Raw genomic sequence first — 24,207 nt, 5'->3', positions numbered from 1 at the left:
CTTAGCACCAGCACCATCTACAATTCGAAACAGGCCACACCTAAGCATCGCAGTTTTCGTCCTTGTTTATCACCACGGCTGCAACAACTTGTGAAGATGTACTTTTAGGCTAGTTGTTGCATATTCGAAGTAAAACAGCGCCGGAGAAAACAACAGACCAGACAGTCAAAAGGATCGTATGGTTTTTCGCTTCAGAAGGATTGCGCCTTGCGTATGTGCCCTTCTGATTATCCGTTCTTTTATTTTCTTCAGTGCTTTTTTACAGTGCTTACAGCTACTGTGGCCATCAAAGTGCCAAAAATAAAGTGAAATAGCCTTGACTGGTGCCTTTCATCCTGCGAACTTATTCTTGGTTCATGAAATCATATCATACGGAGCAACTTCGCTTTATTGAGTTTGTTTCTTTTGTTCGTGCACTCAACCTTTGAAGTGCTTTCGACGGCCAAAGCAGTGGCTACATCCACAGTGATTAACAAAGAAAGTGCGTCATTGGTCAAAATTTTTCTAGGTGGCGTAGCATTAGCAGCACATGCTCAGATGTGGCATATTTATGACAGTATATGTCGCTCATGCAGTTTGTAGCCCGACGCTCCATTGTTGTAGACATGAGTTGACCAGTGTACATGGTACGAGATTAATCTTGACCATGCGTTGGCTTTGTAGTGTGCTTGAATTACGTGCACAGTCCCTTTTCCTATCAAGCTCAGCTGGGAATCAGTTTTACGGCCTCTCATTCGACAGCAATGTGCCACAATTTTGATCCAGGACAGTGGGTCATGGTCTATGTTAGCAATAGCACAAGTGCTTCTTGTGAAAGGCTGACAAAAAAAAAGTCGGCAAAGATTAAGCACGCTCTGTGCCCCCAAAATGCTGCATTAAGCATAGGTTGTACAGTTCACACAAGAAAAGAAGGCATGACACATGTTAGAACATACAATTCACTAGAAACATATACTGTGGTGAGAGTATTCAATACATAGGTACAAGCTGCTGCACGACGAACCGGAAGCATCACTCAGTCAATCAACACTGAACTTCCAGCAAAATAGTGGCCACACAGGCAGTGTAGGTCTTGCACAGTGGGCACAAATGAGTGCGCTTGGGATGTAGCAACACCGAAAAGTATCTGCAATGTTCTCAAACGATCCGGCATTCAGGTCTCGTGCTTCAAGTTGTGTGCCTCAAACGCAGTACCACTAGCGCATTACGGTGAAGTAGAAATGGCCGAGAAGATCGGCACAAGAGAACAGAGAGCCAACTTCCACGAGTTGGAAGTCAGCGCTCGGTCTGCTACCGTGGTGCGCTGTACCAGTTCAGGCAGTACCACAGTTCCTTTCGTAGCCACGAAAACCCAGCTAGCGCTGTTGAGGGCTTGGAAGAGGTCGCGTGTGCCGCTGCACGAGATCTCTACTCTCAAGCAGGCAAGTCGACGAGTATGTTCGTAATTTCACAGAAGTCTCTACTTCAGGTTTCGAACACGGTTTTACTGGCCGACCAGAAGTACGACGCTCTCGTGCGAAGACGGGTATCCCGTGACGGGGCATGTCGTGCGACCGCTCGACAGATGATTCCTGATGCAGTCGTAGCAGAAGACGTAGCCGCTCGTAGTGAGGACGGCGGCACGGTCGGAGATTTCGCTTAGGCATAAGGGGCAGTGGCCACGTCGCATCAACGACTGCGGCGCCTGTCGAGTCTGCTCGTCGACTAGCGGCGGGGCGGGCACGGGCGGCTCGGCGACCAAACTGCCTTTCCTCTGTGAGTTCCACCAGTCGACGAAGTGCAACAGGAAGGCGGCCGTCGCTAGGGTCGCGGAGAAAGCGTCGGCGACTCCGCGCACAATGCGAACCGCCCTGCCCGCGTTGGGGTCCGGGGATGCCGGTACGCTCGGAGCGACTTCTAGGCGCACGGAGGACAGCGAGAGCGCCGGCGAATGCACCGGCGACTTGCCGATCGCGTAAAACAGGGCGTACGACAGCGACGCGGCTTCGCAGGCTAGCGAGAACGCCGGGTAAAGTCGACGTAGAGTGCCGATCCAACCTCTGCCAGGTAGTTCATCGTCCAAGACAAGCGCTTCTAATTTAGTGCGCACGTACGGAAGAAGCACGAGGGCAGCTAATGATCTCACAATGTGACTTCGCTTGAGCGCCGCGCCATCGGACGTGCCAGACGCTACACGGCGTAGGCCGTAAAAGTGCTCCGAAAAGGAGCTCGCGTATCGGGCCAGGTGGTAGAACTGAACAGAGAGGTCGGCCAGCGTCACAAGCTCGTCGCGATGCTCCTTGAGCCACGACCTGCGAGGTCGCTTGCCGCTGCGCAGGTCGGCGAAGTAAGATATCAGGTGCCTCAGCGCGTTTCTGAGCGCGCGAGCGAGGTTTTCCTGAGCGAGAACTTCGAATATCGACGGCTTTTGAGCCAGGTGAGTCGCCAAATGAGCTCCATACTCCGCCATATTTATAATATTTGTTCTCTCTCGGCTTCAGTCGATTTCGTTTGGATTACCTTTCGCTTACATGGTCATCTCATAGATTAATATACATCCATCTCAAAGGCCCCACTTTTTGTGCACTGCGATGTCTGTAGTAGATAGCTGCAAAGTGCAAACTTGACGCTAGAATTATTTGTCCTGCACGTAATTTGTACTCTGCGTTTAGCCTGGAAACTAATTTAATACACGACCGCCATGTTAAAACAAAACGAAACCGGCTGAGCCATACGAGACGAATCCAGTTGCTGCTTTAGCATCTTGGCCGGTTCGCACATGGGGAATGTGGACGCACAGATGCCTAGAATTGTAATATTTCAAGCTACTCTCAATAGCTTCGTTTAAATGTTTTTAACGACCATGCTGCGCCGCGATGTATTGCGGCTTTACAAGCAGCTGCTGCGAACCGGGAGGACATGGGCCGCCGAAAACCCAGAGAAAACGCTGGAGGAACAGTTCTACATAATTTCCGAAACCAAGGACATCTTTAAGAAGAACAAGAATGTTAGTTGATTTGCGTTGTGTTTTAAAAGATTAACGCTTCTCTTGTTTTTCTCGCCTCTCAGATACAAGATCCTCAGGCGATCAAGGAGTGCTTGAGAGAAGGGCAGTCTAGGTTAGACTTGGGTAAGTTGCATGTTGCGTCAGCGACCTGTTCCTGTTCCTCACGCTTATATACTACTGAAAGTCTTTGGTTTGTTTCCCATATGTCGTGAATTCATTGAGCAACTTTCGGTGCTAGTTCCAAGTTTAGTAAGCTTTTTTACGTGTGAGGAGGTCCCGAAGGAAAACTGTCGGTTACCCTCCTATTTGTGTGCTTGGAGAAGCAAGTTTCGATTGCATGAACGTATGTAAAACCTTCAGGAATTGCCACCGGCGTGGAGCAAATTATGGTAATAGTTAAAACATTGTGTAACGAATAATCGAACAATAACAATATGGAATGCAGTCACAGACTATGGCAATTAGTAGTAAAAAATTGTCAAATTAAAAAATATTTATGCTGCTATGTTTTTACAACACAATGTTCTACAGTTTGATGTAATGCACAGCATAAATTTATGTGTGAGATATTGCATTTGTAGTACCAGGGGTGTAGGCAGAAACTTTTTTCAGAAGAAAGCGGGGGTGGGGACGGGCAGGCAGATGTGGTCGTGTCAGTTTGAGCACTGTATGCCATGGCAAAAAAAAAAAAAACATTTTTTTGTATGTGCGTACGTGCAAGGCGGGGGGGCTGGAGATGATGGGCATGAACTAAGCCACTGGTGGTAACATAGAGTACAGATACGATGGCAAGAAACGTGAAGGGCACGTCGCGTTAATGCTCCACTATTCACAATTATTTTCATATACTAGGGCTGTCCTTATTTGTATTATGGATGGCTTTTGTGTCTTTTTTATTACCAGTCAGGTTGCAAATCGGTTGAAAAGGAAGGGGGACAGTGGAGTGCAGACATGCCACGCTGTTCACGTTTTTTTCTTTATTTCATTGCAATTTCGCACATGTCACAAATACACACAAGCTTGAAAAGATAGTGATATCAGCAGAATAAAATTTAGAAAATAAAAATGATGTAGTAATTAGAAGAGGTGAGAAGAGTTGTTTCTGTTGCGTTTCCAGCATTGCACTACCACAACCCGTACCCCAGGCCCGTTAACCTGGCAACGAGCGCATTGTCGCCGAGCCACGCCAAACATCTCAAGGCCCAACAGAAACTGTGGAAAGCATCAAGACCCATCTACATTCGATCCATCGATTCTGACAGCGCTCCGCACGACAAGAAGTAGCTCTGTTGCGGTGCATCGCATAGATGGCAAGTCCGTAATTACGGCACTTTTTTTTAATCGTTAATTTATTAAGCAAATCAAAATGTACACATTGAGAAATCATACGAATGAAATATTGGAATCTGCATTTCAAACACATCTTGGTGTTGAATGTGCCGACTCAAGTTGATTGATTCACTATGAAAATTGTTACTACATGCAAACAAATAATGCAAAGGCACTGATTTATGAATGTTATTGTATCTCTATTCGTTTATTCCATGCTATTGTCATTGTCCACCTTACGAATACTTTCTTGTCCTTTTTTGTTAGCACCTTGTATATTAGCACTTAGGTGTCCTTTCCACACATTTGAATCAATAAACACGTTCCTTCACGAAATACAATTTAAAAAGTTGTAAGATGTAGAATGAGGTTACTGCCAGCTTTCTTGTTGCCTATTGTGACTCTGTGAAGAGTCTCTCTTTTGTGCAGTACTCGTGGATTGAAACTGGACAATTTGGGGCTTCGTAACGTACACACCTTCATTTCCGCTGTGTTCAGTTAGGTCATATCAGCATAATTTCAACTTGTACACGCATATCTGAGACAACTCTATCCTTAGGAACCAGATTCGTTGAGTTATTACGTGGCTGTCAAGGTAAATTGCACAAATCAGTCGTTAAGCCAAAAAAATTTTCTGTTGCATTTGAATCCGTGAGTACTCTGTACACTGGGAAGCATCCAAGAAATCCTGGAGCACTTTTCTCTGTAAATGTGTACATGCTTCAAGCTTCAAAACTGGCTCGCTTCAGAAGTGTAACTGCACTCTTAATAAGAGTTCCACATATGTATAAACAAATTAGAGTTGCTTCTGATTACAGAGGAAGAAACATTACAAGGTCCAACTATGCTCCTTGTGGCAACCGGACAACGTCACATTGCCGAAGGGCCAAATCCTGCTGGCAGTGTCTTGCGGTAAAAAAGGGGATCGCCGTCGTTTCAGTTTCCAAGCGAACCAGTCGCACGCATTGCTCACGTCCCGCCACATTCACAAAGCGGAAACGTTGTGGGGTATCGATATGGCGCGCGCGCGCCACGCCACACTCTTGGAGTGAACAAACATAGTAGACACGGTCGGTACAATACCAAATAACATACATACTTTAATTACCTAATTTATAACGACTATACCGTCCGCCGAATGATACAGAACTCGTTATGTAATACGCTAGGACATCCTTACACACAATTTCCATACCCTGCAAAACATGACAAACACACAATAACACACCCAATGCGGCGTCACCAACGCTTGACTTACAACGTGGGCCCCCGGCGCGCAGGCCGCGGTACCACCCGCCGAGGACCCACTCTAGAGACAACCGTTCGCGGCAGCCGCCACGCGCAGAATAGACTCGCTCAACTCTCGCCCGCCACCAAGGCCTGCCTTCCACCAGGGGTCACCGCCGACGCTACCACTCTTTACAGCCGACGCTACAGCCGACGCTCTTCACCGCCGACGCTACCATCTTTACAGGGGGGTGTCAGCACCCCCACAACGTGGATTGTGTTCAGATGCGGTCAGGCGGTAGCGTTGCCTTTTTTTTTTCGTATTTGCGACCTTGTGCCGCTAGCTGAAATGCCGCCGTCGGATTATGTTATTTTTGTATTTTACGTGACGTATGCATGCCTGCGGACGATCGTTCTAACGGGACTTTCACATCCTGAACATTTCTTTCCTGTGTCGTTGGTGAAATCTTTTCAAAAATAAGATTACGCAGTAAAACATTTATAGGACGCTGCACAATAAACTGGTGCGAACAGTGGCGTGGACGACACGTGAGTGTAGCGACGCTAAGTGGTCATACTCGCCTCTGAGGAATTGATCTAAGAAAAGCAGTCTGATTAAAGTAAGCATGCTGGAAAGTAGTTTACAGCGAATACTAGTCATTTTAGAAATAGTTGAAGGGACACTAAAGAGCAAAACAAGATTTTTCACCTTTCAGTAGAGTACGATTTTACAATCCCAAGAACACCGCTCTTACCGCGACATGACGCTTCGTAAGGAAGAAAACGTGCTAAAAGAAAATGCGAGTAGGTAACGCCATCGTGAGATTCCCGTGCCAAACATCATGATGTAGTAAATTTTGAAGCAGTCCATTGGGCCTTACATAGCTTTTACTCGATTAAAATTAAGTACATTGTCATCTGTGGGTACCATAGACCTAGCATACGAAGTTTCGGTAAATTTAATCCAACCATTGTCACGAAGATACAAAAAATACATTTTGAAATTTGTTACGTGGCGTGGAGATTGCGACACGAAATTTAAAAATTAAATTCAACCTTGATTTCCGCTGCTAATAATGAACTTATGGTATTAGAGTTCTCAGAGTGTGGTTTATCAATCATCATTTCTCTTCAATGTCCCTTTGAAGATAAACATCACGAAGGTGGACGGATTGAGCTAGTTGGTATTATGCAGTCTTGTGCTATGCGCAGCTTTTGTCGAGTCAATAAGAAAAACACAAACTGTGGTATCCTGTTTTTTTCTTTTTCTGATGCTTCATTTACACTATTTGCTCCACCTGAAATGTGTGAAAATCAAGATGACATTACGAACAGCTCTTTCTGCGAGACGGGAAGGGGTCGCAATCCAGAAGGCGCAGAGCAGCGAAGGAGTGGCGATATGCTAATGCAAAGTGACGTTTTCCTCCTGCCAATCCCTTCATTGGGGAGCGGACAATGCATTACACCAGCTGTGAGAAGAGTGTTAGGAAGAACATGGCTACCGAAAGCGGGAGTTGGCCAATGAGGTTTGTCAAGTGGTTACCAGTACAAAAAGGGAAAAGGGGACTTAGGTGCACCTACCGACTTTAACATTATTGCGACGTCCAGCTACACTGTCAGTTCTGGCGACTTTACACACCAGGATGTAGTTGTGATGACATCAGGCACAAAAACATTCAAAATGGCCACTTGAGCGTGTCACAAATAAAGTTATACCAAGCGAGAAAAGCTTAATATACTCAGCCATTTCACAACATCCACAATGGCAGAACTCTATGCAATACTCAGTGCTTTACGCTTCATATGTTTACAAGCCAGGTCCACTTCGATGGGTAGTTATCAGTGACTCACAGTTTTCATTAGTTTCTTTAAAAGAAATCAGCTTGTGAAACAAAGCTAGTGAGCTCGCATATGAAATACAGAAGACGTACGCTATAGCAAAAGATTTAAGCCACACCATAATGTTCCAGTGGGTGCCAAACCACTGTGGAATCACAGGAAACGACATAGCTGATCACACTGCACGTGCAGCACACCAAGAAAATAATATATGACTGCTACCTCTATTGATGAGCGATGGACGGTGTCTAATAAATAAGCTGAGCTGTCAACTGTCTAAGGAAACCTGGTTCGAAAATGGTGCGCAAAACTCTCTGTTGTATAACATTGATCCCGGTATAGAATTGAATATTCCGTTAAAGGTTAGCCGATTGGTAGAAACAGTCATCCATAGGCTTCAACTTGGTACAGCCTACACAAAGGCTTTCCTGTATAGAATACGGAAAGCTGGCAGTCCCACCTGTTCATGTGGAGAAGCTCAAGAAGACGTGGAGCATATTCTTCTGCACTGTAAAAATCATGACTTACCTCGGAAGAACCCTTTTCAAAAACTCAATTCTTCGTATAAGCGACCTCCATCAATTGCAAACATCTTGGGTCCATGGCCAAAAGGAAAGCTACAAGCCACTGCAGCACGTGCAGTCCTTCACTTTCTGGAGGAATGAGAAATAGCTCAAAAGTACTAAACAAAAAACAAATGTTAACCGTGGTATGTTTCAAAACAGTATTTTCGTTTTTCACTATGATATTTTTGGGAAAACCTTTCTGAAAACATGTCAGTATATAAGCGACAAGATTACCTTAGACGTTTTATTGAACTTTCACGTTTTTGTCTGAACACTTAAATTGGCATGATTACTTGTGTGTTGTTTTTTTTACACAGTCTGATGCGGACACAGTTCTACGCCGTGTGGACTAATTTCTGTGTGGTGTGGACACTCAGTGTGGAAAAACGTGAACTCATTGTGTAAGTGTTGTGCTATGTACATATGTACAGCCTTGTGTTTCCTACAAAGTGTGCGATGTTGACTTTTGTGCAAGAGAAGAGGAGTAGCCGGCGCCACGCATCGGCACCAACCTCTCCTTACATACTTTTAATTAAAAAAGAAAGTTTTAGAGCGAAACAGCGGTGAAAACGCTGCAATGTCTTGTGCAAGCACATCACACAAAGCTCACTCCATGTCGTGAAATCGGGGTACAATAGCAACAAAAACCAGCTTTTAAAAGCATGCTCCAATTACTTTTTTTTGATGTGCTTGCACTTACTAGTACACCTTCTAGGCTCCCTCCAAATTGGCCTTTCGTTTGACATTAGAAAAAATTAATTTTCAGGTCACTACCCCTTGATGATCAGTTACTATAAAGAGATGAAATAAACAAATAAATATTTTTGTGTCATTACCCCTTGAAGACCACTGGTTTCCGTGTAAAGAAAGATGGGCTAGATAACTTGAAATTTTCGTTTACATTTTACATTTAATGATAACCATTGAGAGAGGATGAAGTCGTTTATAACACAGAGTTAAAGAGATCTCTAAGAAGGAAGGTCAGCATACTAGAATGGGCCCAAAATATGGTAAACAAAGCACGGTAACCCTTTCCCACAAGGAATGTTTATTACGGGTAAAGATTTACTTCTTTTGGAACCTGGTAAAGAGAGGCACACGGGCAGAATAACAGGAATATATATGTTTTTATTTCACATTCACTGTTACAGCTTTTCTGGACACATTGTGCGTGTGGCTGAAAGGCCAGCACCAAATAGAAGGATCAAAAGTTGGGTCCAAAACGCGGCCCACCAACGGCTCAAGCTGTTTGCCATTATGTACATTAAGAACCGGGATGTGGAGTAGGCTGCTAAATTGTACGGATTTTTTTTCTACAGCTTAACAAAGAAACACATGCAACAGAAAAGTTTTTCCAACCTATGCTGGAAACGAGAAGCAATAGGGCTGTCACTGTTTTGCTTGTTAAACGATTTCTATAATATTCATTGTACACAAAATAACTATGATGAATACTACATGAAAACCACTACTGACGCAAAAGCGTTACAGTCATGTTAGTGTAGCATTAACCAAACAGTTTCTGAAATATAAATTGAGAAAACGAATCTGCACTGCATTTGTCTTTAAGTAGCGAAAATAAAAAGGTGTAGTATTATGCAGGCATGTTTATTTTTATAGAAAGTAATATATACAATATAAGGATAGCTTATATTTAAAAAAAATGGACATTTCATCCATTTGTGCTTTCCCAAAGTAATGTCATGGTCATACTCATTTTAAACTGAAAAAAAAAAAAAAGAGTGATTTTATATGGCACTTCGATTATGCGCATTGCTTTGTGGACATTTCAGTTCGTTATGTGGTGTTGATCAAATTATTTAAGCATGAGTTAACAGTTTTACCCCTGATTTTGCGTGAAAAAAGCTCATTTCAAATATTAGACATTGGAACTAACAAAACGTACTGTTCGCGCAAAGTACTGCTGTGAGATGCCACTAATTTTTGGCAATATGTTTAGAATTTGTAGATGTTCGTATTGCTCGAAGAGCGCGTAATTCTGTGCATTGTTTTTAAAACCCCAGGAGTTTGGCATAAAGATATCTGAAAATTTGCTCAACACATGCTGTGTTATTATCTGTCTTAGACATTAAATGCAGAAAACAATCATTCTAATAACTGACAAAATACATGCTGTACGATGTAGTTCGCCGACCACCGAAAAGTTGCTTGCAAATAACTTGGAAAAAAAAAATACATTCAAAGCAACATTCATACCGTCTTCGCATTTAAGGTGCACAGCACCCAGCGTTAAGGTAAAGCTTTTAAAAGGTAAAAAATAACTGTGAAACATAACCTGAGAGAGAGTTATAGTACGACATTTATATACGAGTCACGACTCGACAAGGCAGGCGAAGGCTGGCTTCAAAAACAACTAAGCTCTACAACAAGTTGGTTTTTCTTTGTATAATTGGTTGGGAGTCGTGTTTGTGATCAGTGACCAAAACTCGTCATAGAAGGTTATCTAACTTATGAAGCTGCCACCTGTTCTGGCTACATTCGTAGAAATCACTACAACCATCGGGTCACAAAATATGTTTCGTCCACATCTCTGGTGCATAGCATTCAGGCCGTGCTTAATACAACTGCTCAATATACTGAGACGACGGATATGCCTCTCCACGTACAGTAGACATTATCCATTTCAGTTACTACAGACAAGAACACCAGTGAAATGGGACTGCACCTTTCGAAACAGCGGCAATAGTACGAGTCATCGTACGCCAACAATAGATTGTTTGACATGTAAACCGCCAATACACCAAACAGCTTTCACAGCTCTTCGATTGACTCGAGGCATGACTTCTATCATCAATATATCTAGATGACAAAACCTTGTACAGAGGCTTTAAGGAGAAGTAAATTGACAGCTATGTGTGCGCTGGATGTGGATGCATGTTGATTTTCTCTGTACCACTAAAGCCGTATTATTTTCTTTCTCATTTTTAAAATCTCTCAAAACACCGAGTTTTCCAGGAACTTTTTGGGTTGACAGTAGAGGTGATGGCTAGGGAGTCTTTCTCATGTCACGCAACTCCCATAGTCACGTGATCTGGGCACACTGCAGCCGGAACACAAGATCGATTCGTAGAAAATAACAGGCCTGAAGAGAAATTTTGATTCGAAAGCCCACGTGGTTTTGTTGAGTCGGGAAAATGTTTATGGCAGCGAGAGCTCCAGGGTGTGGACCGGACTAGGCTGTCTTTGCTCTGGAAAAAAAAAAAAAACGAATTATTATTTCTATTACTGCTTTTATGTATCAAGCACTGTTTGTAGCATCATTTACTGAGGCCGCTAAGCAGTCATCACCTCACGATTTCAATACATTTTGCAAATATTCGAAAATATCGAATAGTGAATCAAATAGCCTTCTATTAGATAAGCTCGTATCGAATAAAATATGTTAAAAAATACAGTATACGTTTAGAATAATTATCAAGTAAGCACTGGTGAAAAAAACCTCACAGGGGACAAATAGTTGGAACTGAGAAAAGTTACACTGGTCGATTTAATGATCGAGATGCATGCAACCCAATGTTCTAGGCGGCTATTGACACTATATTGATCACAGGATGAAGGTGTTCTTGCTTGAAACTCCAGTGCTGCCACAGTGACACAGTCGTAAATTCACTGTATTGATCACTACTCTCATGATGATGTTTACCCGAGAATATTGTTTGATATTTATAGTAAGTATATATTGATCACAGGATGAAGGTGTTCTTGCTTGAAACTCCAGTGCTGCCACAGTGACACAGTCGTAAATTCACTGTATTGATCATTACTCTCATGATGATGTTTACCCAAGAATATTGTTTGATATTTATAGTAAGTATTATTCAAAAATTGTCGTAAAAGTGCTACCTTGAATACTGCAAGTACTGCTGTATTTTAACCAGCAATTGCAAAATATTTCCAAAGCTGTAGTTGCTGCTTCATTACAGCTTGCCTCATTTTACGTAATCAGGGTATTCTTTGTCGGTTAAAAGTAATCATAATGTCCTTTCGTTATGTTTTGAGTGAAATGTTCTGGAATTCTCGGGCTGCATTTCCAACCATTCTAAGGCTGCTTTGAAATTGGTTGCCTTACTATTCAAGAAGTATCCGGTTTATATTCATTTCGGTTCTAAAGTTAACTACTCTCAAATCACTAACTGACAAAGTATGATGTATTTAAAAGCTACAGAGAGAAATGAATATTAGTGTCCCATTTGACATTCTTCGGTATTGTGCAATAATAAGTTAACAAACATTGCTGACTAGGTGGTCAAAACTGACAATCACGTGATGATCACAACTGATTTAATTATTCAGCATGTCAAACTAACAGGTTGAACTCACTCAATAGGTCAGCAATATTACTTAGTTTTTATGAGTTAAAAGCAAAAAAAAAGAAATTAGCAATTACATTGAACTAAAAAAAAGTTTCACTGAAAAGCTGTTTACAGCAGGAAAATGCGGCAATATTTTGCATCTGCATTTTTATTTTTCTGCTTTGTTGTGAATGAGCCATCTTGCGGCACTTTGAAGCAGTCTTGCAAACAGGATTAGCTCTTCCTAACATTTTATTCATCATTTGTGAAATCATGGGATAGATCATTATTCGTCGAACTTGCGGTGAAAAATTAGGAGCATTAGTAAGTATGGCTGATACCAGCGAGCAGGACAAAAAACAAACTAACATGCCTCTGAGTGCAAATACAGTAAAAGCTCATTAATTCGACTCCCCTTCATTGGGAAAATCCGACAATTCGAACACGTTCTAAAATCCCGGCCAGCATATGCAGTGTTCAGTGGCATCGAACTCTTATCAACGCGATAGCGTTAAAGTAAACCCGCCGCTGGCCCCGTTGGTTGCGAGCAAAAAACCGTCTGTGCGTCTGTGACCGAAAAATCAAGTTACCGAGATAGTTGCAGGAGGCCGCCACTTGTCCGCGCGAGCGTGCGTGATCACACTGAAAAAGCCGCGCATTCGAAGAAAAAAAAAGGTCATGATGCGCGGTAGTTTCTTTGCCCTGCCACCCCTTCCTGCTTAGCTTCCAGCGCCTTCGTCGGCACGAGAGAAGAGATAATGCAATTGCAGCGTGTGACAAACCTTTGCAACTCCACTCGCACTGGACAGAGTCTTAAAATTTTTTTTGCTGTTGAATTCATAAGGCAATAAGCTTTTCTAGTGAATTCATTTCATGGTTACTTGAAAACGTGTTTTAGGGCCACTTCAATGCATTTCGTTGGACAGGTGTCACGACGAAAACGAGCCCATTTGGCGATGCTAGCATGCGCTGGTCCAATCTACTATGTACGTGTTTGTGTGTGTGCGTGCAACAAAACAAAATAATAAGTATGCACTTAGCGGTTTGAAAGAGCACTAAGGACCGGATTTCGCTATCGCGTTCAACTCTTAAAAGCGAAGCTTAAGGGTCCCCCAATTTTTAATTCAACCATACCTGGCCGCAAGCCAGTTAGTTCGGGCGACTTTCGGTGCACGAAATGCAGAAATGTGTGACCCAAAGAAGCGAAAGCAGCATTCAGGGACAACCGAACAAAGGCGACTCTGCCTGCGTTGCGATCGTCGTCAGTGCGAATCTTGTGATAATTAATGACAGCAATGGTGTTTCGTGTCAGTTAAGACAGGGAAGTCTTGATGTGTGACCACATTATGAACAATGTCGCCAGTGGATAAAATTGCGTCATCTACACCATTCTTGTGGATACTAAGCACAGGATTTTCGAACATGAAAGTGCATAGACGTGACAGAAATTTCTTTCACTCTAGTGTCAAGCGAACATGCGAACAAAAACCGACATTGCAGGGCTCTCTTTTCGTCCCTGTATTGGTATTGCGCTTTCTTCATCTAGTACAGACTAAACACGGGCACACTTGGCTAACTCACTGAATATGCTTTCACATCGCTGTCTATACTTTTACTGGAACCACAACCTATTTTATGTTTGTGCGAATAGAAAATTTTAGGTTCGAAATGAGTAATGATTTGATGAAATGATTTCGAATCGAATTTGAATAGTATATGTATATATATATATATATTACATATTATAAAAATATTGGCATATTTGTCATGACCTAACTAACCTACACAATATCTTTTAAATTCAAGTAAGGCATGCGCAAATGCCATATATATTTTTTTTTTCATCAAAGAAAGCAGATAGTAGCAGGATTTGACTTTGGATAGAAGGCAAGTGATAGCAAAATATCTTATTTTTTTGAATTTTGCTAAACTTGGAGCATATAGTTCGGTATAACATGCTTTTAAACTTGGAAAATGAATCGATGTGAGAATAATATCCTCGTTTAACTTTGAAATGTGGCTTCGTGGCACTGTGCATTTCTCCTGGATGTACGTTTTCACTGCTTAGCGCCACTAGTAGTGAAATTATTTTTACAAAACAAAAAAAATTGCATGCAAACACCTGGATAGATGCTTTCATGGCTTAGCATCGCTAAACTGCAGTGGAACAGCCTTTACGGGGCGTCGCATGCGGATTGATATGCACAGATTTGACGCGAATTCGAATACTGCATTATTCATTCAAATGTTCGCACAAACCTAAAATGTGTATGAGAGAACTCACCTCTGCATGCCGAGCAAGTATTCAGCCACACCCAGGAAGTAAACGGTCTGGGCTATACCAAACAGGGGCGCGATCACAATGACACGGCAACCGGCTCCCTTGAAGAAAGCGCGCACCCCTTCCTCTCGAAGAATGCGACTGCAAGGGCAGGCAGACAAAGCGTGCCAGAGTTACTTCCTAAAACAGGCTGCATAAGGAGGAGTTCTAGTGGGAGTAAATAAGGAAGGGAAGAAAGGCCCTAGAAGGAGGATGTGAAAATATAAGAAACTTGTCGCATCATTTCACTTTTCAATTTCCGTATTTCATTAGCACGAAAATGCAAGGACAAAGAGGAACGACCAAAGGACAAGTGATTGTCATTGTGTTGCTTCTCAGTGTCTTTGAGCCAATACTGTTGAGATGAATTTATTTCAACTAGACAAACTAACAATAATGCTTGATTGTGTTGTCACACGTCAAGAGCTAGATGAGCTATTTATAGACTGCACACCTAATGGGCATGTTAATTTAGAAGGAGCACATTCAGTTATTCCAGAAAGCAGCAAGCCATGATGGCATTGTGTTCTCGACCACACCAACAATGCACACACCCTACAGACAAAAGTGAACATAACGTACAGCAACAGAGAGCTTAAATCTTGACAAGTCAGTCCTTGCGTGTATGAGTGTGTCCCGGATGCTTGCACACGCTGCAGGGAATGTGCACCTACTTGCACTGGTGCACTAACTGGGTGTCTGCACTAAACCTGATTTGAGGGCTAACGTGATCACAAAATTAGTTAAAACACAGCCTCCGAGATTTGCGTGGCCAAAAGTGGATCTCGGGAGGTTGCGTTCGTTACGCTGAGGCTCATTCCTTCCCTCTCATTCGTGTCGGGAGTTGTGAAAGCCCCATGATGTCAAAATGACATTGCGAAAGGAGAACGGAAAACGAGGTACACTGCTTCCCGTGCTACAACCAATCGGTGGCGGCCAAAATGCACAGTCCACTAGATGGACAAATTGAGCACAGCTTTCCAGCCGATGTGTGTGCTCCTGCAGTGCAAGACCAAAAGCACTCACATAAATGCATCGGGAATGCCTGTATAAGAGGCTTCCCCGGGTGCACGGCTGAGCAGTTGGAGGCGTGTCTTGACGACATCACAGGGATTGACGAGGAAGGCGGCTGCCGAGCCGGCTCCGCAGCCCGCCAGGAACGATGCCCAGAAAACAGATGTGCCGTCGGACCTCCTGGGCCCGAGGGAGTTGAGGTGCGCGAAGAGCGGGAAGTAGATAACGGAGAAGGTGACGTCACGCAACATGGTGGCCCCCGTTCCGCGGTAGAGACCGACCAGGCCTCGCTCGCGGACCAGTTGCAAGGCCACCGCTCGTGCCGACAGGCGCTTGCTGGCTTCGCCACCTGACGAGAGAAACCGGAACCTTGTTTCGCACTGTGCTACTGCACCCCAAAATTGTTATAACAAACTCTTATATGCCGCAAAAATAATTTGTTATATCTAAAAATTTGTTATAACCGTACATTCTTAGCATTGTACTTATGAAAAACTACTTTTCACTTTGTTATAATCAATAATTTGTTGTGTCAGGGTTCGTTATGACGAGGTTTGAGTGTATTTGACAGCAGTGAAGGAAGAGCAACGAGGGTACCTGCAACGCAAGCTGGTTTTCCAATCGTACTGCCGATAGCTCAGACTGTGAAATCAATGCCCATGTCATAAAATCCATACTGTGTTAATATAGCCCTGTAACAATACGTATAATGGGGTTCCATGTGCAAAATCTACAATTTTAAAATGAGGCATGTTATGGGGGGTAGCAGATTGGTTTAGTTGGTTTTTCACGGCATGCTAATTGGTTTACCATGAAATAATTTGGTAGGTCTAAGGAGACAAGAACAAGCAGTAGTGGTACTTTGCTCAATGTTTTCTGCCTTTTTTCACTATATATAACCTGTTTCAAGCAATAAATACAATTCATATTTTTAATCTTATTTTTTTCCAGCCTTGCACTCGTGTTTTCACGTTGCACCACTAGTACAATGATAAAGGAGTGCAAATTATATTGAAAACCTGGGTTGCCCAACATTCAACTGAATATAAGGGTGCGAGCTTCCTTGCTCTCTGCAGCAACTTCTCTCCTCAGTGAAATCCAGCCACCGCAGCTGGAATCGAACCCACAACCTCGACAATGCACCAACCTGTCCGGCCAGCATCCTGCAGCTGAATTTTGAGCAGTTCCATGGGCGTGGTGACGATGATCTGGCAGAAGCCCGCTCCTCCACCAGCAAGCATCTCTTGTGTCAAGCTCAGTTTACTGCAAGTAGTGACACGTTGCAACGTTAGATTGTCAATGCGAAGGCAAAGATACACAGCTTGCATAACTTGTTCGTCAGTTTTTCAGTGTTTTGCCCCGATCAGAATGTGCCAATCGTGGCCACACTGCAAACCTTTTATCTTTGACTACAGTGGAACGTAATGTGGCTGACAATTTGCTCTGGCAAGTGCCTTATTTCACGCAACTGTTTTAGACATCAAATGAAGTTCATCTCAACATAAGGCCCATGAGTACTTTTGCCTAGTTTGTTTCGAACTTTTTTCAACTGTGTCATTTTCACCCATTTTTATCATCATTTAACTAACCGTTTCTATTTTTCAGTTGCACAATATAATTGCTTTTTATTTTCCTTTGTTTAGCTTATTTTTGTGCTTTTGTACAGTTATATTCATATATTCCTACTCTTCAAGGGTGTATGACTGTGGAAAGAGCTTAGTTGTGTGCAGTATTAACTACACGCACGTAGAGATAACAAGGTAGTTATCAGCAAAAAAAAAAAAAAAAACCTATCATACTTATTGTAATATCTGCCTTCATCACACGATGGTTCCACATTTTCAAGTACTCTAGGTGCTACAAATGATTTTTGCAGAAACTCGCAAGATGGCAGAAGGGTTAAGAAAGGGAAAGAAGACAACTACCTGTTTGAATCACGAAGTAACGAGGGAATCCGAACAAATTTTTTTTTTGCTTCGTGCTGCAAAGGGAATGGGCCGGTTGTCTTCTTTCCATTTCTACTTCAAGGGTGCAAAAAGTGAAGTACACGTACCCACTTGAAGATGAAAGACCATGGCGAAACCAATCATTGGCCGCAAGCTTAATTGCTTTCTCGGGCGTTATCAACAAGATGTTTACTGCTGAACCTACGCAGTTAATGAAAACAAACGGGCTGTGAATCACTTTCACATATTGTACACACAATGCAAAAATATATATTCTTTTACGACCTAATTTTGACATTTAGAACCGCTGATTACGGTGCACTACTGCGTTGACAAAAACACACAAAATACAAGGCAACAACAATCTTTTTCATATTTTTCGCAGCAGCGTGCTGTGATCAGTAGCCATGTAGAGCGAACTAGCCACAATCTCAGCTTCTTTATCACACTCAAAGCATTACGTAACCCACTGGCATCTAAACTCAGCTAGCAAAGTAGAAAAATGCACTCTGAAACCCAGGGGAGTTGATTGCCAGTCAATCACAAACGTGCCCGTTGCGGTGGTCTAGTGGCTAAGGTACTCGGCTGCTGACCCGCAGGTAGTGGGATCGAATCCCGGCTGCGGCGGCTGCATTTCCGATGAAGGTGGAAATGTTGTAGGCCCGTGTGCTCAGATTTGGGTGCACGTTAAAGAACCCCAGGTGGTCGAAATTTCCGGAGCCCTCCACTACGGCGTCTCTCATAATTATATGGTGGTTTTGGGACGTTACACCCCACATATCAATTATCAATCACAAACGCGGACATTCTCATTTGCAAATAGGGTGCACCAGTATTTTCAAAGACTGAACCCTGGGGCATAGCAAAGCAATATGCATTGATGACACACTACAACATCTGTGATGTGGATGTCGTACATTGCAACTTCTCCTATCCAAGACAGCTGTGGACCCTCAGAATGAACTACAATTTCATTTTTACACACTTTTTGTACGATATAGAGAGCTTTGTATACAGTAGTGGATTCAGTGGGGTGTAGGGGGCGGGGGGGTATGGTGTCGGGGTAGTCACCCCACTCCTTAGTGCCCCCCACCCCTAATCCTTAATTCATACCGTCCGCATTCTTTATCAGGTTGCCTGACAGACAGGTGACAGAAGAAATTAGTTTGATCATTGTTCGAAGATGAATGGTATATACGTTATGATGGATGTCATATGATCACAGTAACTCCATAAAACAAGAGCCTGCCCCTCTCTCCCCCCCCCCCCCCCCCACCTAATTTACCTCAAGCAACTGCACCCCTTGAAATGAGTGGCCAGATGCACCACGGCTAAATAGAAAATCACAAGAATTTTGAAAACGGACTGGGTGTCCATAAGTAGAGTTACCCAATTTTATCCTTTTACTGGATCCTGAGTATAACGATGTTTAAGAAGCACTGAACCGTGCTGGTATAAGCGATCAACCACACTTATCATTTTACAAAAGGAAAATGCTCTAAGTACTCTTATCGTTAAGTGAAACTGAGAACAGCAGAGCGTGTGGCCCAAGCATTAGCAACACTTTAGTGCATGCCGCCAGTTATCACCAATGACAAACATCCAATTTGGTCACACAGCATGATTGCAAGCATGAATTGGCAAACTGCATCAGCAGCATATCTATCACCAATAATGAGGGTGTGAACTGCAGTTCTTGCGCAATCGCACACGTTTTATTCGGCGCTCGTAGTGCACACATGGCTTTGGCAAAGTTTGCTACATTATTCATCGTCAACTGCAGCGTTTTAGCTTGCTTTCCTGTCAATTCCTTTCAAATATCAGAACTATAATAGAAGTAAAATAAAAACATTTCACAAAGGAGGATAGCATGGCACTGCCAAACTAGATGTGGGTGCCTGTCAATGGTAGTGACGACTGGACGGTGCGCAATATAGCGTTTCTAATGCTTGAGCCTTGCACTCCACTGGTCCAAGTTTCATTCAACGCCGGTATTACACAACACTGCAACGCCAATTCACGCAATGTCGTGCTCTCACCTCTGTACATGCCAAAAAAGCCTTCGGCTGCATAGGATTTCCGAAAGCAGTCGAGCCTATGGGGGTAAGAAAAACATGCTTCCACGTCAGGAGCCCGTTTAATAATGTGGCTAGCATGCAGCGGCTAGTTAAGTCCAGCTGGGTACCCACATGGAGCGATACATGCGCTCTCCGTTTGGCCCTATCTGTTGGTTTTGAAGTCTCGTCTTGACCAAGTCGATGGGGAAGACGCACGTGACTCCGATGATGCCCGCAATCCCGCCATTTACTATTTTTGGTAAAAGTCTGCAAATGGGAAAGAGCATCAACAGGCATCGTTGTGTTGACAAGAATACACAGGCAAGCGCTTACTCTCAGCTGTGGGGTTTATTCAAAGGCCAGACACACATAAGCAAAGGGTTAATGTTCAGGCGGGTTGGCGTTTCCTGACTGCAGCACATATTAGCACGACACATGCAAGGCACAAACTATGACATGTAGTGGCGCTTAGGTCTCTTAATGTGGATAGTGGTTCTTCTTATTCTTATCTGTGTTGTGTTGATACATGCTGTCGCTATACATAGAGCAAATTGTCATGCAGTACATTAAAAAAAAAAACACATGGAAAAGATTGAAATAAATAAATAAACCTCAATATTAGATGGGATGAAAGTTGAAAGCAAAATGTTCCTTATTATCCAACTATGTGCAATGGAAACATGGTTAAAGTCATTCTATTTTTTCTCTATATTATGACATATTATGATTCTTATTTTTACCGGGAGAAAAGCACTGCACTTGCAGTTAGGAATATTTGCATGTGAGCTAAGAACATGTGAATTTGCTCTTACACTACTTCACTGTCACACAAGTCAGGTTCGTAGACTAGATGTCCTTCGATTCCAATATTCAGAAAGAAGTGGGATATAGAGAAAGCAAGTACATTACAAAAACAGCTCTTCCGAATTATCATCCAGCTACAAAAATATATCAGTATCGCTCAGTGCACTAGTGATCATAAAGTCCGATCAGTTATCGAACTTCTCAGCAGTAAGTGGCTCCGTTCTGCAGCTTGTGCGAAGAAGCTAATCGCGATAAAAAAAATTTTATCTGGACCGGGCCCGATCATGATCAATCATGACATCAGTGTGACGAGTTAGGAGAGGTTAATTGACAGCTCATTTCTGCTGTTAGACACAACCTAGTGAAACCGACAGACGATAAAACTGAAGATGGAATAGAGGACATGTATGTCTAAAACTGTAGTACACTATGGCACAGTAGTAGTACAGTATGGCACAGTAGTAAGTATGGCAAAACAGTGTTTTACAGTCGCTGTCATGGCTACAAACGGTACTCGCTAGGGATCCCAGGTTTACATGCACTGGAGACCAAACCATAAAATAGATGGGAAAACAAACACTGCTCTAGCAAGACTGGTAGAGTATCAGATGCATTACCCGTAGCCATGGCAGTGACGGTGACATACAGGACACCATCCAAACAGCCGCCAACCTAACGCAAAATTATGCAGTTAGCGTAGGACTAACCTGTTCTCCAGAGAAGTCCGGACTGCTCTGCATCCGCCCCAAAAGCCGCAACTCCCCCTCCCCACCCATCGTCATCGAACTGGATGGCAGATCGGTACCAGAGGTCGACACCCTCCGGATACTGGGCATGCATATCCAGAGTGATGGGAAGAACACAAACACAATCCGGAGACTCAAGCAGGTTGCAGGGGCGATCTCGCACCTCATCCGCCGGGTCTCAGGCCGTTACCGAGGCATGAAGGAGGGCGACCTATGTCGCCTTATTCATGCCTTTGTACTCAGCCGTGTGCTCTACTGCACCCCCTACCTCCAACTCTCTCGCCGCGACACTGAAACATTGGACGCCCTCATCCGTCGGGCATACAAAGTAGCCCTCCACCTTCCCATAAGTACACCTACCGATCGACTTCTCAAGTTAGGCCTTCACAACACTATCGGGGAACTTATAGACGCGCACCGCCAAGCACAATACCTTCGTCTCACACAAACCGACACTGGTCGGCATATTCTACATTCTCTTGGAATCCAGATACCCGCCAATGATCCCACATTACTCCCCATACCAAGACCCCTGCACCGCGAACTCCTCATTACACCACTTCCCCGTAACATGCACCCCGACCACCACGATAAACGTCGCAGAGCTCGCGCTAAAACTCTACACCTATGTTACGGCGCCGAACCAGACGCCGTATGGGTAGACGCAGCCTGCGTGGGTGATGAAGCGGTCGCTGCCGTGGTGGATCACAATCTCTCTCCCATAGGTACACACACACTCCCTCCAGACACGTCCCCCGAAGCTGCAGAGGAAGCTGCCATTGCCTTAGCAATCGTAAACACAGAAGCACGGTACGTCTTATCAGATTCCAAAACCGCAATCTTAAATTTTGCACGAGGCCGAGTTCACGTCCCTGCTTTTTGCATACTGGATTCGCCCGCTGCAACCCCGCCCCGTCAAGTGGAGTTGATTTGGGTGCCCGCGCACTGCGGGAATCCTGGAAACGAGGCCGCCAACCTCTTAGCCCGAGGTTCTTTAAACCGGGCTCCCGCGGCCTCCGATCTGGGATTCACAAAGGACCGCGCGCACACTTTCAACGAGCTGACTCAGGCCTATAGGGCAGCACGTCAGCTATATCCCCCACCGCACAAGTCCCTGAGCAACCGACAGGCAACCCTCTGGCGCCAGCTACAAACTCACACTCTTCCCTCTCCTCTCATTCTATCGCACTATCACCCCCTTTTCCTCACCTCAGCCTGTACCCTTTGCCCTGAACCTCATGCTTCTGCTATACACATCCTTTCTCACTGCCCGGCGGATCCTCCCCCGCGGGCCCTAGAGCACCTAAAGACTTGGGAGGATTGGGAGACCCTACTGCGCTCAGAGGACCCGGTTGAGCAGACCATGGCGGCCGACCGGGCTGCCAGCGTCATGGACCACCACCAAATGAACGCTTGAGCGCAAAGGGGTCGTGCGGGGGCCCGGGAGCCTGCGTGCTCCAAACTCCTCTGTTGAATAAAGTTTTTCTCCTCCTCCTAGGTTCAGTATGTGTGGCAAGCTGATTTTCGATCACATCGATTCCTTTTTATTTATGTCACAATTACTATACCACAGTTGAGCCACACAAGTTATGTGCCCTATACTTTCCTTAGCTTCACTGATTAGGCTGCCTCTAAGAAAAAAAAAACGAACCTTCAACCAATTCCACCTGCTTCGTATATTCATAGCGAGGGCTTTGTTACGGCAGACTTGACGCCTTCGGGTAGTAATTGGACAACTTCCCGCTTGTAATGAGATCACGTGCTGCACAATGCCAGCTGGCAAGAAAATCCGCTCACACTGTCACAGCTGCTAGTGGGCTTTCCAATTATGTCTTAATTATTGTACTACAGTAGTGTCCCCATACCTTACATTGCTTCATTATCTGTTGATTTCATTGGCCCGGTGGGGCCAAGTGCAACAACGGTATTAGTACTACTTTTATAAGTTCCGTTGCATGTCACTGATATGGTAAGGCATTGGCAGATTTGCCAAGCCTGATACAACTACCAGTCGATTCCAACCAATCAGAATGCACTATGCATTCTGTTGAGCGTTTACTTGTTATCACTGCAACTTCTAGCGGGATAAGTTCATAATGCATATTAAGTTCAACGATCCCTGTGCTGCGTTTCACAGTCAAAGGAAGAGTTATGACGAAATCGTGACAGCGAAGAAGTTAATTGTCGCTTTCCGTCTTTCCGACGCAATGCGCGCGCTTATTAATCATGTGTTTTTCATACAAGATGCGCCAAAGTCAGCTAATGATTACAACAAATTTTATTCAAGGTTATTCTGGGCCTCCTTCGCGCAAATATACATGTTACGCGAGAGATTGCGCGATACGTAGATGCGAGAACTTCGCATCAATCGGCTCATCGCGCATTTCCAGTTAAAAAAAAAATGCCTGCACAGTATCGACTATTCTTGGTTGTCTAGCGAAGGGGGTCAGATCTGTCGATCTCCAACTTTCTCTTCTCCACAATCTCGGAGCGCCTCCGGTTATCAGCGCAGTAATAGCCCCCACTCCATTGATAGGCCGCGAAGGTCGTGACATCCGTCGTCTAGCGCCCGCGAGTGAACTGCTGGGGCGCTAAAGAGCATTTTCATGCGGATAGAAGCGACGCCAAAGGGTAGAACGTCAATAGCCGGCCAAGTGCCAACGCAAGCAGCTGGTTAACGTGATCGCCGGCTGCGTGCCGATGCAGCGCAACTTGTTCCCCGAGCGGCGCTACACAGCAAGCACATCACGCGCGGGCGCTTAATTTGACTCACGGAAATCGTCCCTTGGCTTGCGTAGTCATAGTGCCACCAGCTTTCGTGCTTCGTAGTCGGTCTGAAGTAGCGCTGCTTCGTCGCCGTCAAGCGCGCCGTTACCGCAGCCGCTGGCTGTGCGACCGCTGGGCGAAGTGACGGCCGACGAAAAAAAAAAAAAAAAAAAAGCGGCTGATTGATGTAATGGATCGGATTGGATTAGTTTGCGGTGCGGTGCAGTAGACGACATTAGCCAGTTGAGCCTTCTGGCGTCGTGCAGATTACGGCCTTCAAGATTTGCAATACAC

At 44.2% G+C, this 24,207-nt stretch overlaps 3 protein-coding genes across 3 annotated transcripts; 1 reads left to right on the top strand and 2 right to left on the bottom strand.

Moving 5' to 3' along the window:
* Positions 1–924: 924 nt before the first annotated feature.
* LOC119164065 (peroxisome assembly protein 12-like) lies at positions 925–2,472 on the bottom strand. Its single transcript, XM_037416172.2, has one exon. It carries the CDS (start codon positions 2,447–2,449, stop codon positions 1,484–1,486), a length of 966 nt encoding a protein of 321 aa, XP_037272069.2. The 5' UTR covers positions 2,450–2,472; the 3' UTR covers positions 925–1,483.
* Positions 2,473–2,730: 258 nt separating this feature from the next.
* On the top strand, positions 2,731–4,664 carry LOC119164066 (LYR motif-containing protein 1). Its single transcript, XM_037416173.2, has 3 exons — positions 2,731–2,986; positions 3,049–3,109; positions 4,104–4,664. The coding sequence occupies exons 1-3, from the start codon at positions 2,828–2,830 to the stop codon at positions 4,268–4,270; spliced, it is 387 nt and encodes a 128-aa protein (XP_037272070.2). The 5' UTR covers positions 2,731–2,827; the 3' UTR covers positions 4,271–4,664.
* Positions 4,665–10,874: 6,210 nt separating this feature from the next.
* On the bottom strand, positions 10,875–24,072 carry LOC119164064 (mitochondrial glutamate carrier 1). Its single transcript, XM_037416171.2, has 8 exons — positions 23,921–24,072; positions 19,730–19,864; positions 19,580–19,635; positions 17,648–17,741; positions 16,742–16,857; positions 15,607–15,943; positions 14,545–14,682; positions 10,875–11,156 (listed from the first exon to the last, which is right to left on the bottom strand). Exons 1-8 carry the CDS (start codon positions 23,947–23,949, stop codon positions 11,141–11,143), a joined length of 921 nt encoding a protein of 306 aa, XP_037272068.1. The 5' UTR covers positions 23,950–24,072; the 3' UTR covers positions 10,875–11,140.
* Positions 24,073–24,207: the final 135 nt, after the last annotated feature.

The sequence above is a fragment of the Rhipicephalus microplus genome, chromosome 8, assembly GCF_043290135.1.
Source record: "Rhipicephalus microplus isolate Deutch F79 chromosome 8, USDA_Rmic, whole genome shotgun sequence".
Lineage (NCBI taxonomy): Eukaryota > Metazoa > Arthropoda > Arachnida > Ixodida > Ixodidae > Rhipicephalus > Rhipicephalus microplus.
The sequence above is the reverse complement of the archived record's forward strand: the minus strand, read 5'-3'. Positions and strand labels throughout refer to the sequence as shown.

What these genes read in the sequence shown, in the direction of transcription:
- LOC119164065 (XM_037416172.2), bottom strand. Translation starts at nt 2,449, where the DNA reads ATGGCGGAGTATGGAGCTCATTTGGCGACTCACCTGGCTCAAAAGCCG.
- LOC119164066 (XM_037416173.2), top strand. Translation starts at nt 2,828, where the DNA reads ATGTTTTTAACGACCATGCTGCGCCGCGATGTATTGCGGCTTTACAAG. An exon ending in TCTTTAAGAAGAACAAGAAT is followed by an intron (nt 2,987 to 3,048) that starts GTTAGTTGATTT and finishes CTCGCCTCTCAG; the next exon opens with ATACAAGATCCTCAGGCGAT. An exon ending in GCAGTCTAGGTTAGACTTGG is followed by an intron (nt 3,110 to 4,103) that starts GTAAGTTGCATG and finishes TTGCGTTTCCAG; the next exon opens with CATTGCACTACCACAACCCG.
- LOC119164064 (XM_037416171.2), bottom strand. Translation starts at nt 23,949, where the DNA reads ATGACTACGCAAGCCAAGGGACGATTTCC. An exon ending in CAAGCCAAGGGACGATTTCC is followed by an intron (nt 19,865 to 23,920) that starts GTGAGTCAAATT and finishes TCCCATTTGCAG; the next exon opens with ACTTTTACCAAAAATAGTAA. An exon ending in GAGCGCATGTATCGCTCCAT is followed by an intron (nt 19,636 to 19,729) that starts GTGGGTACCCAG and finishes TTACCCCCATAG; the next exon opens with GCTCGACTGCTTTCGGAAAT.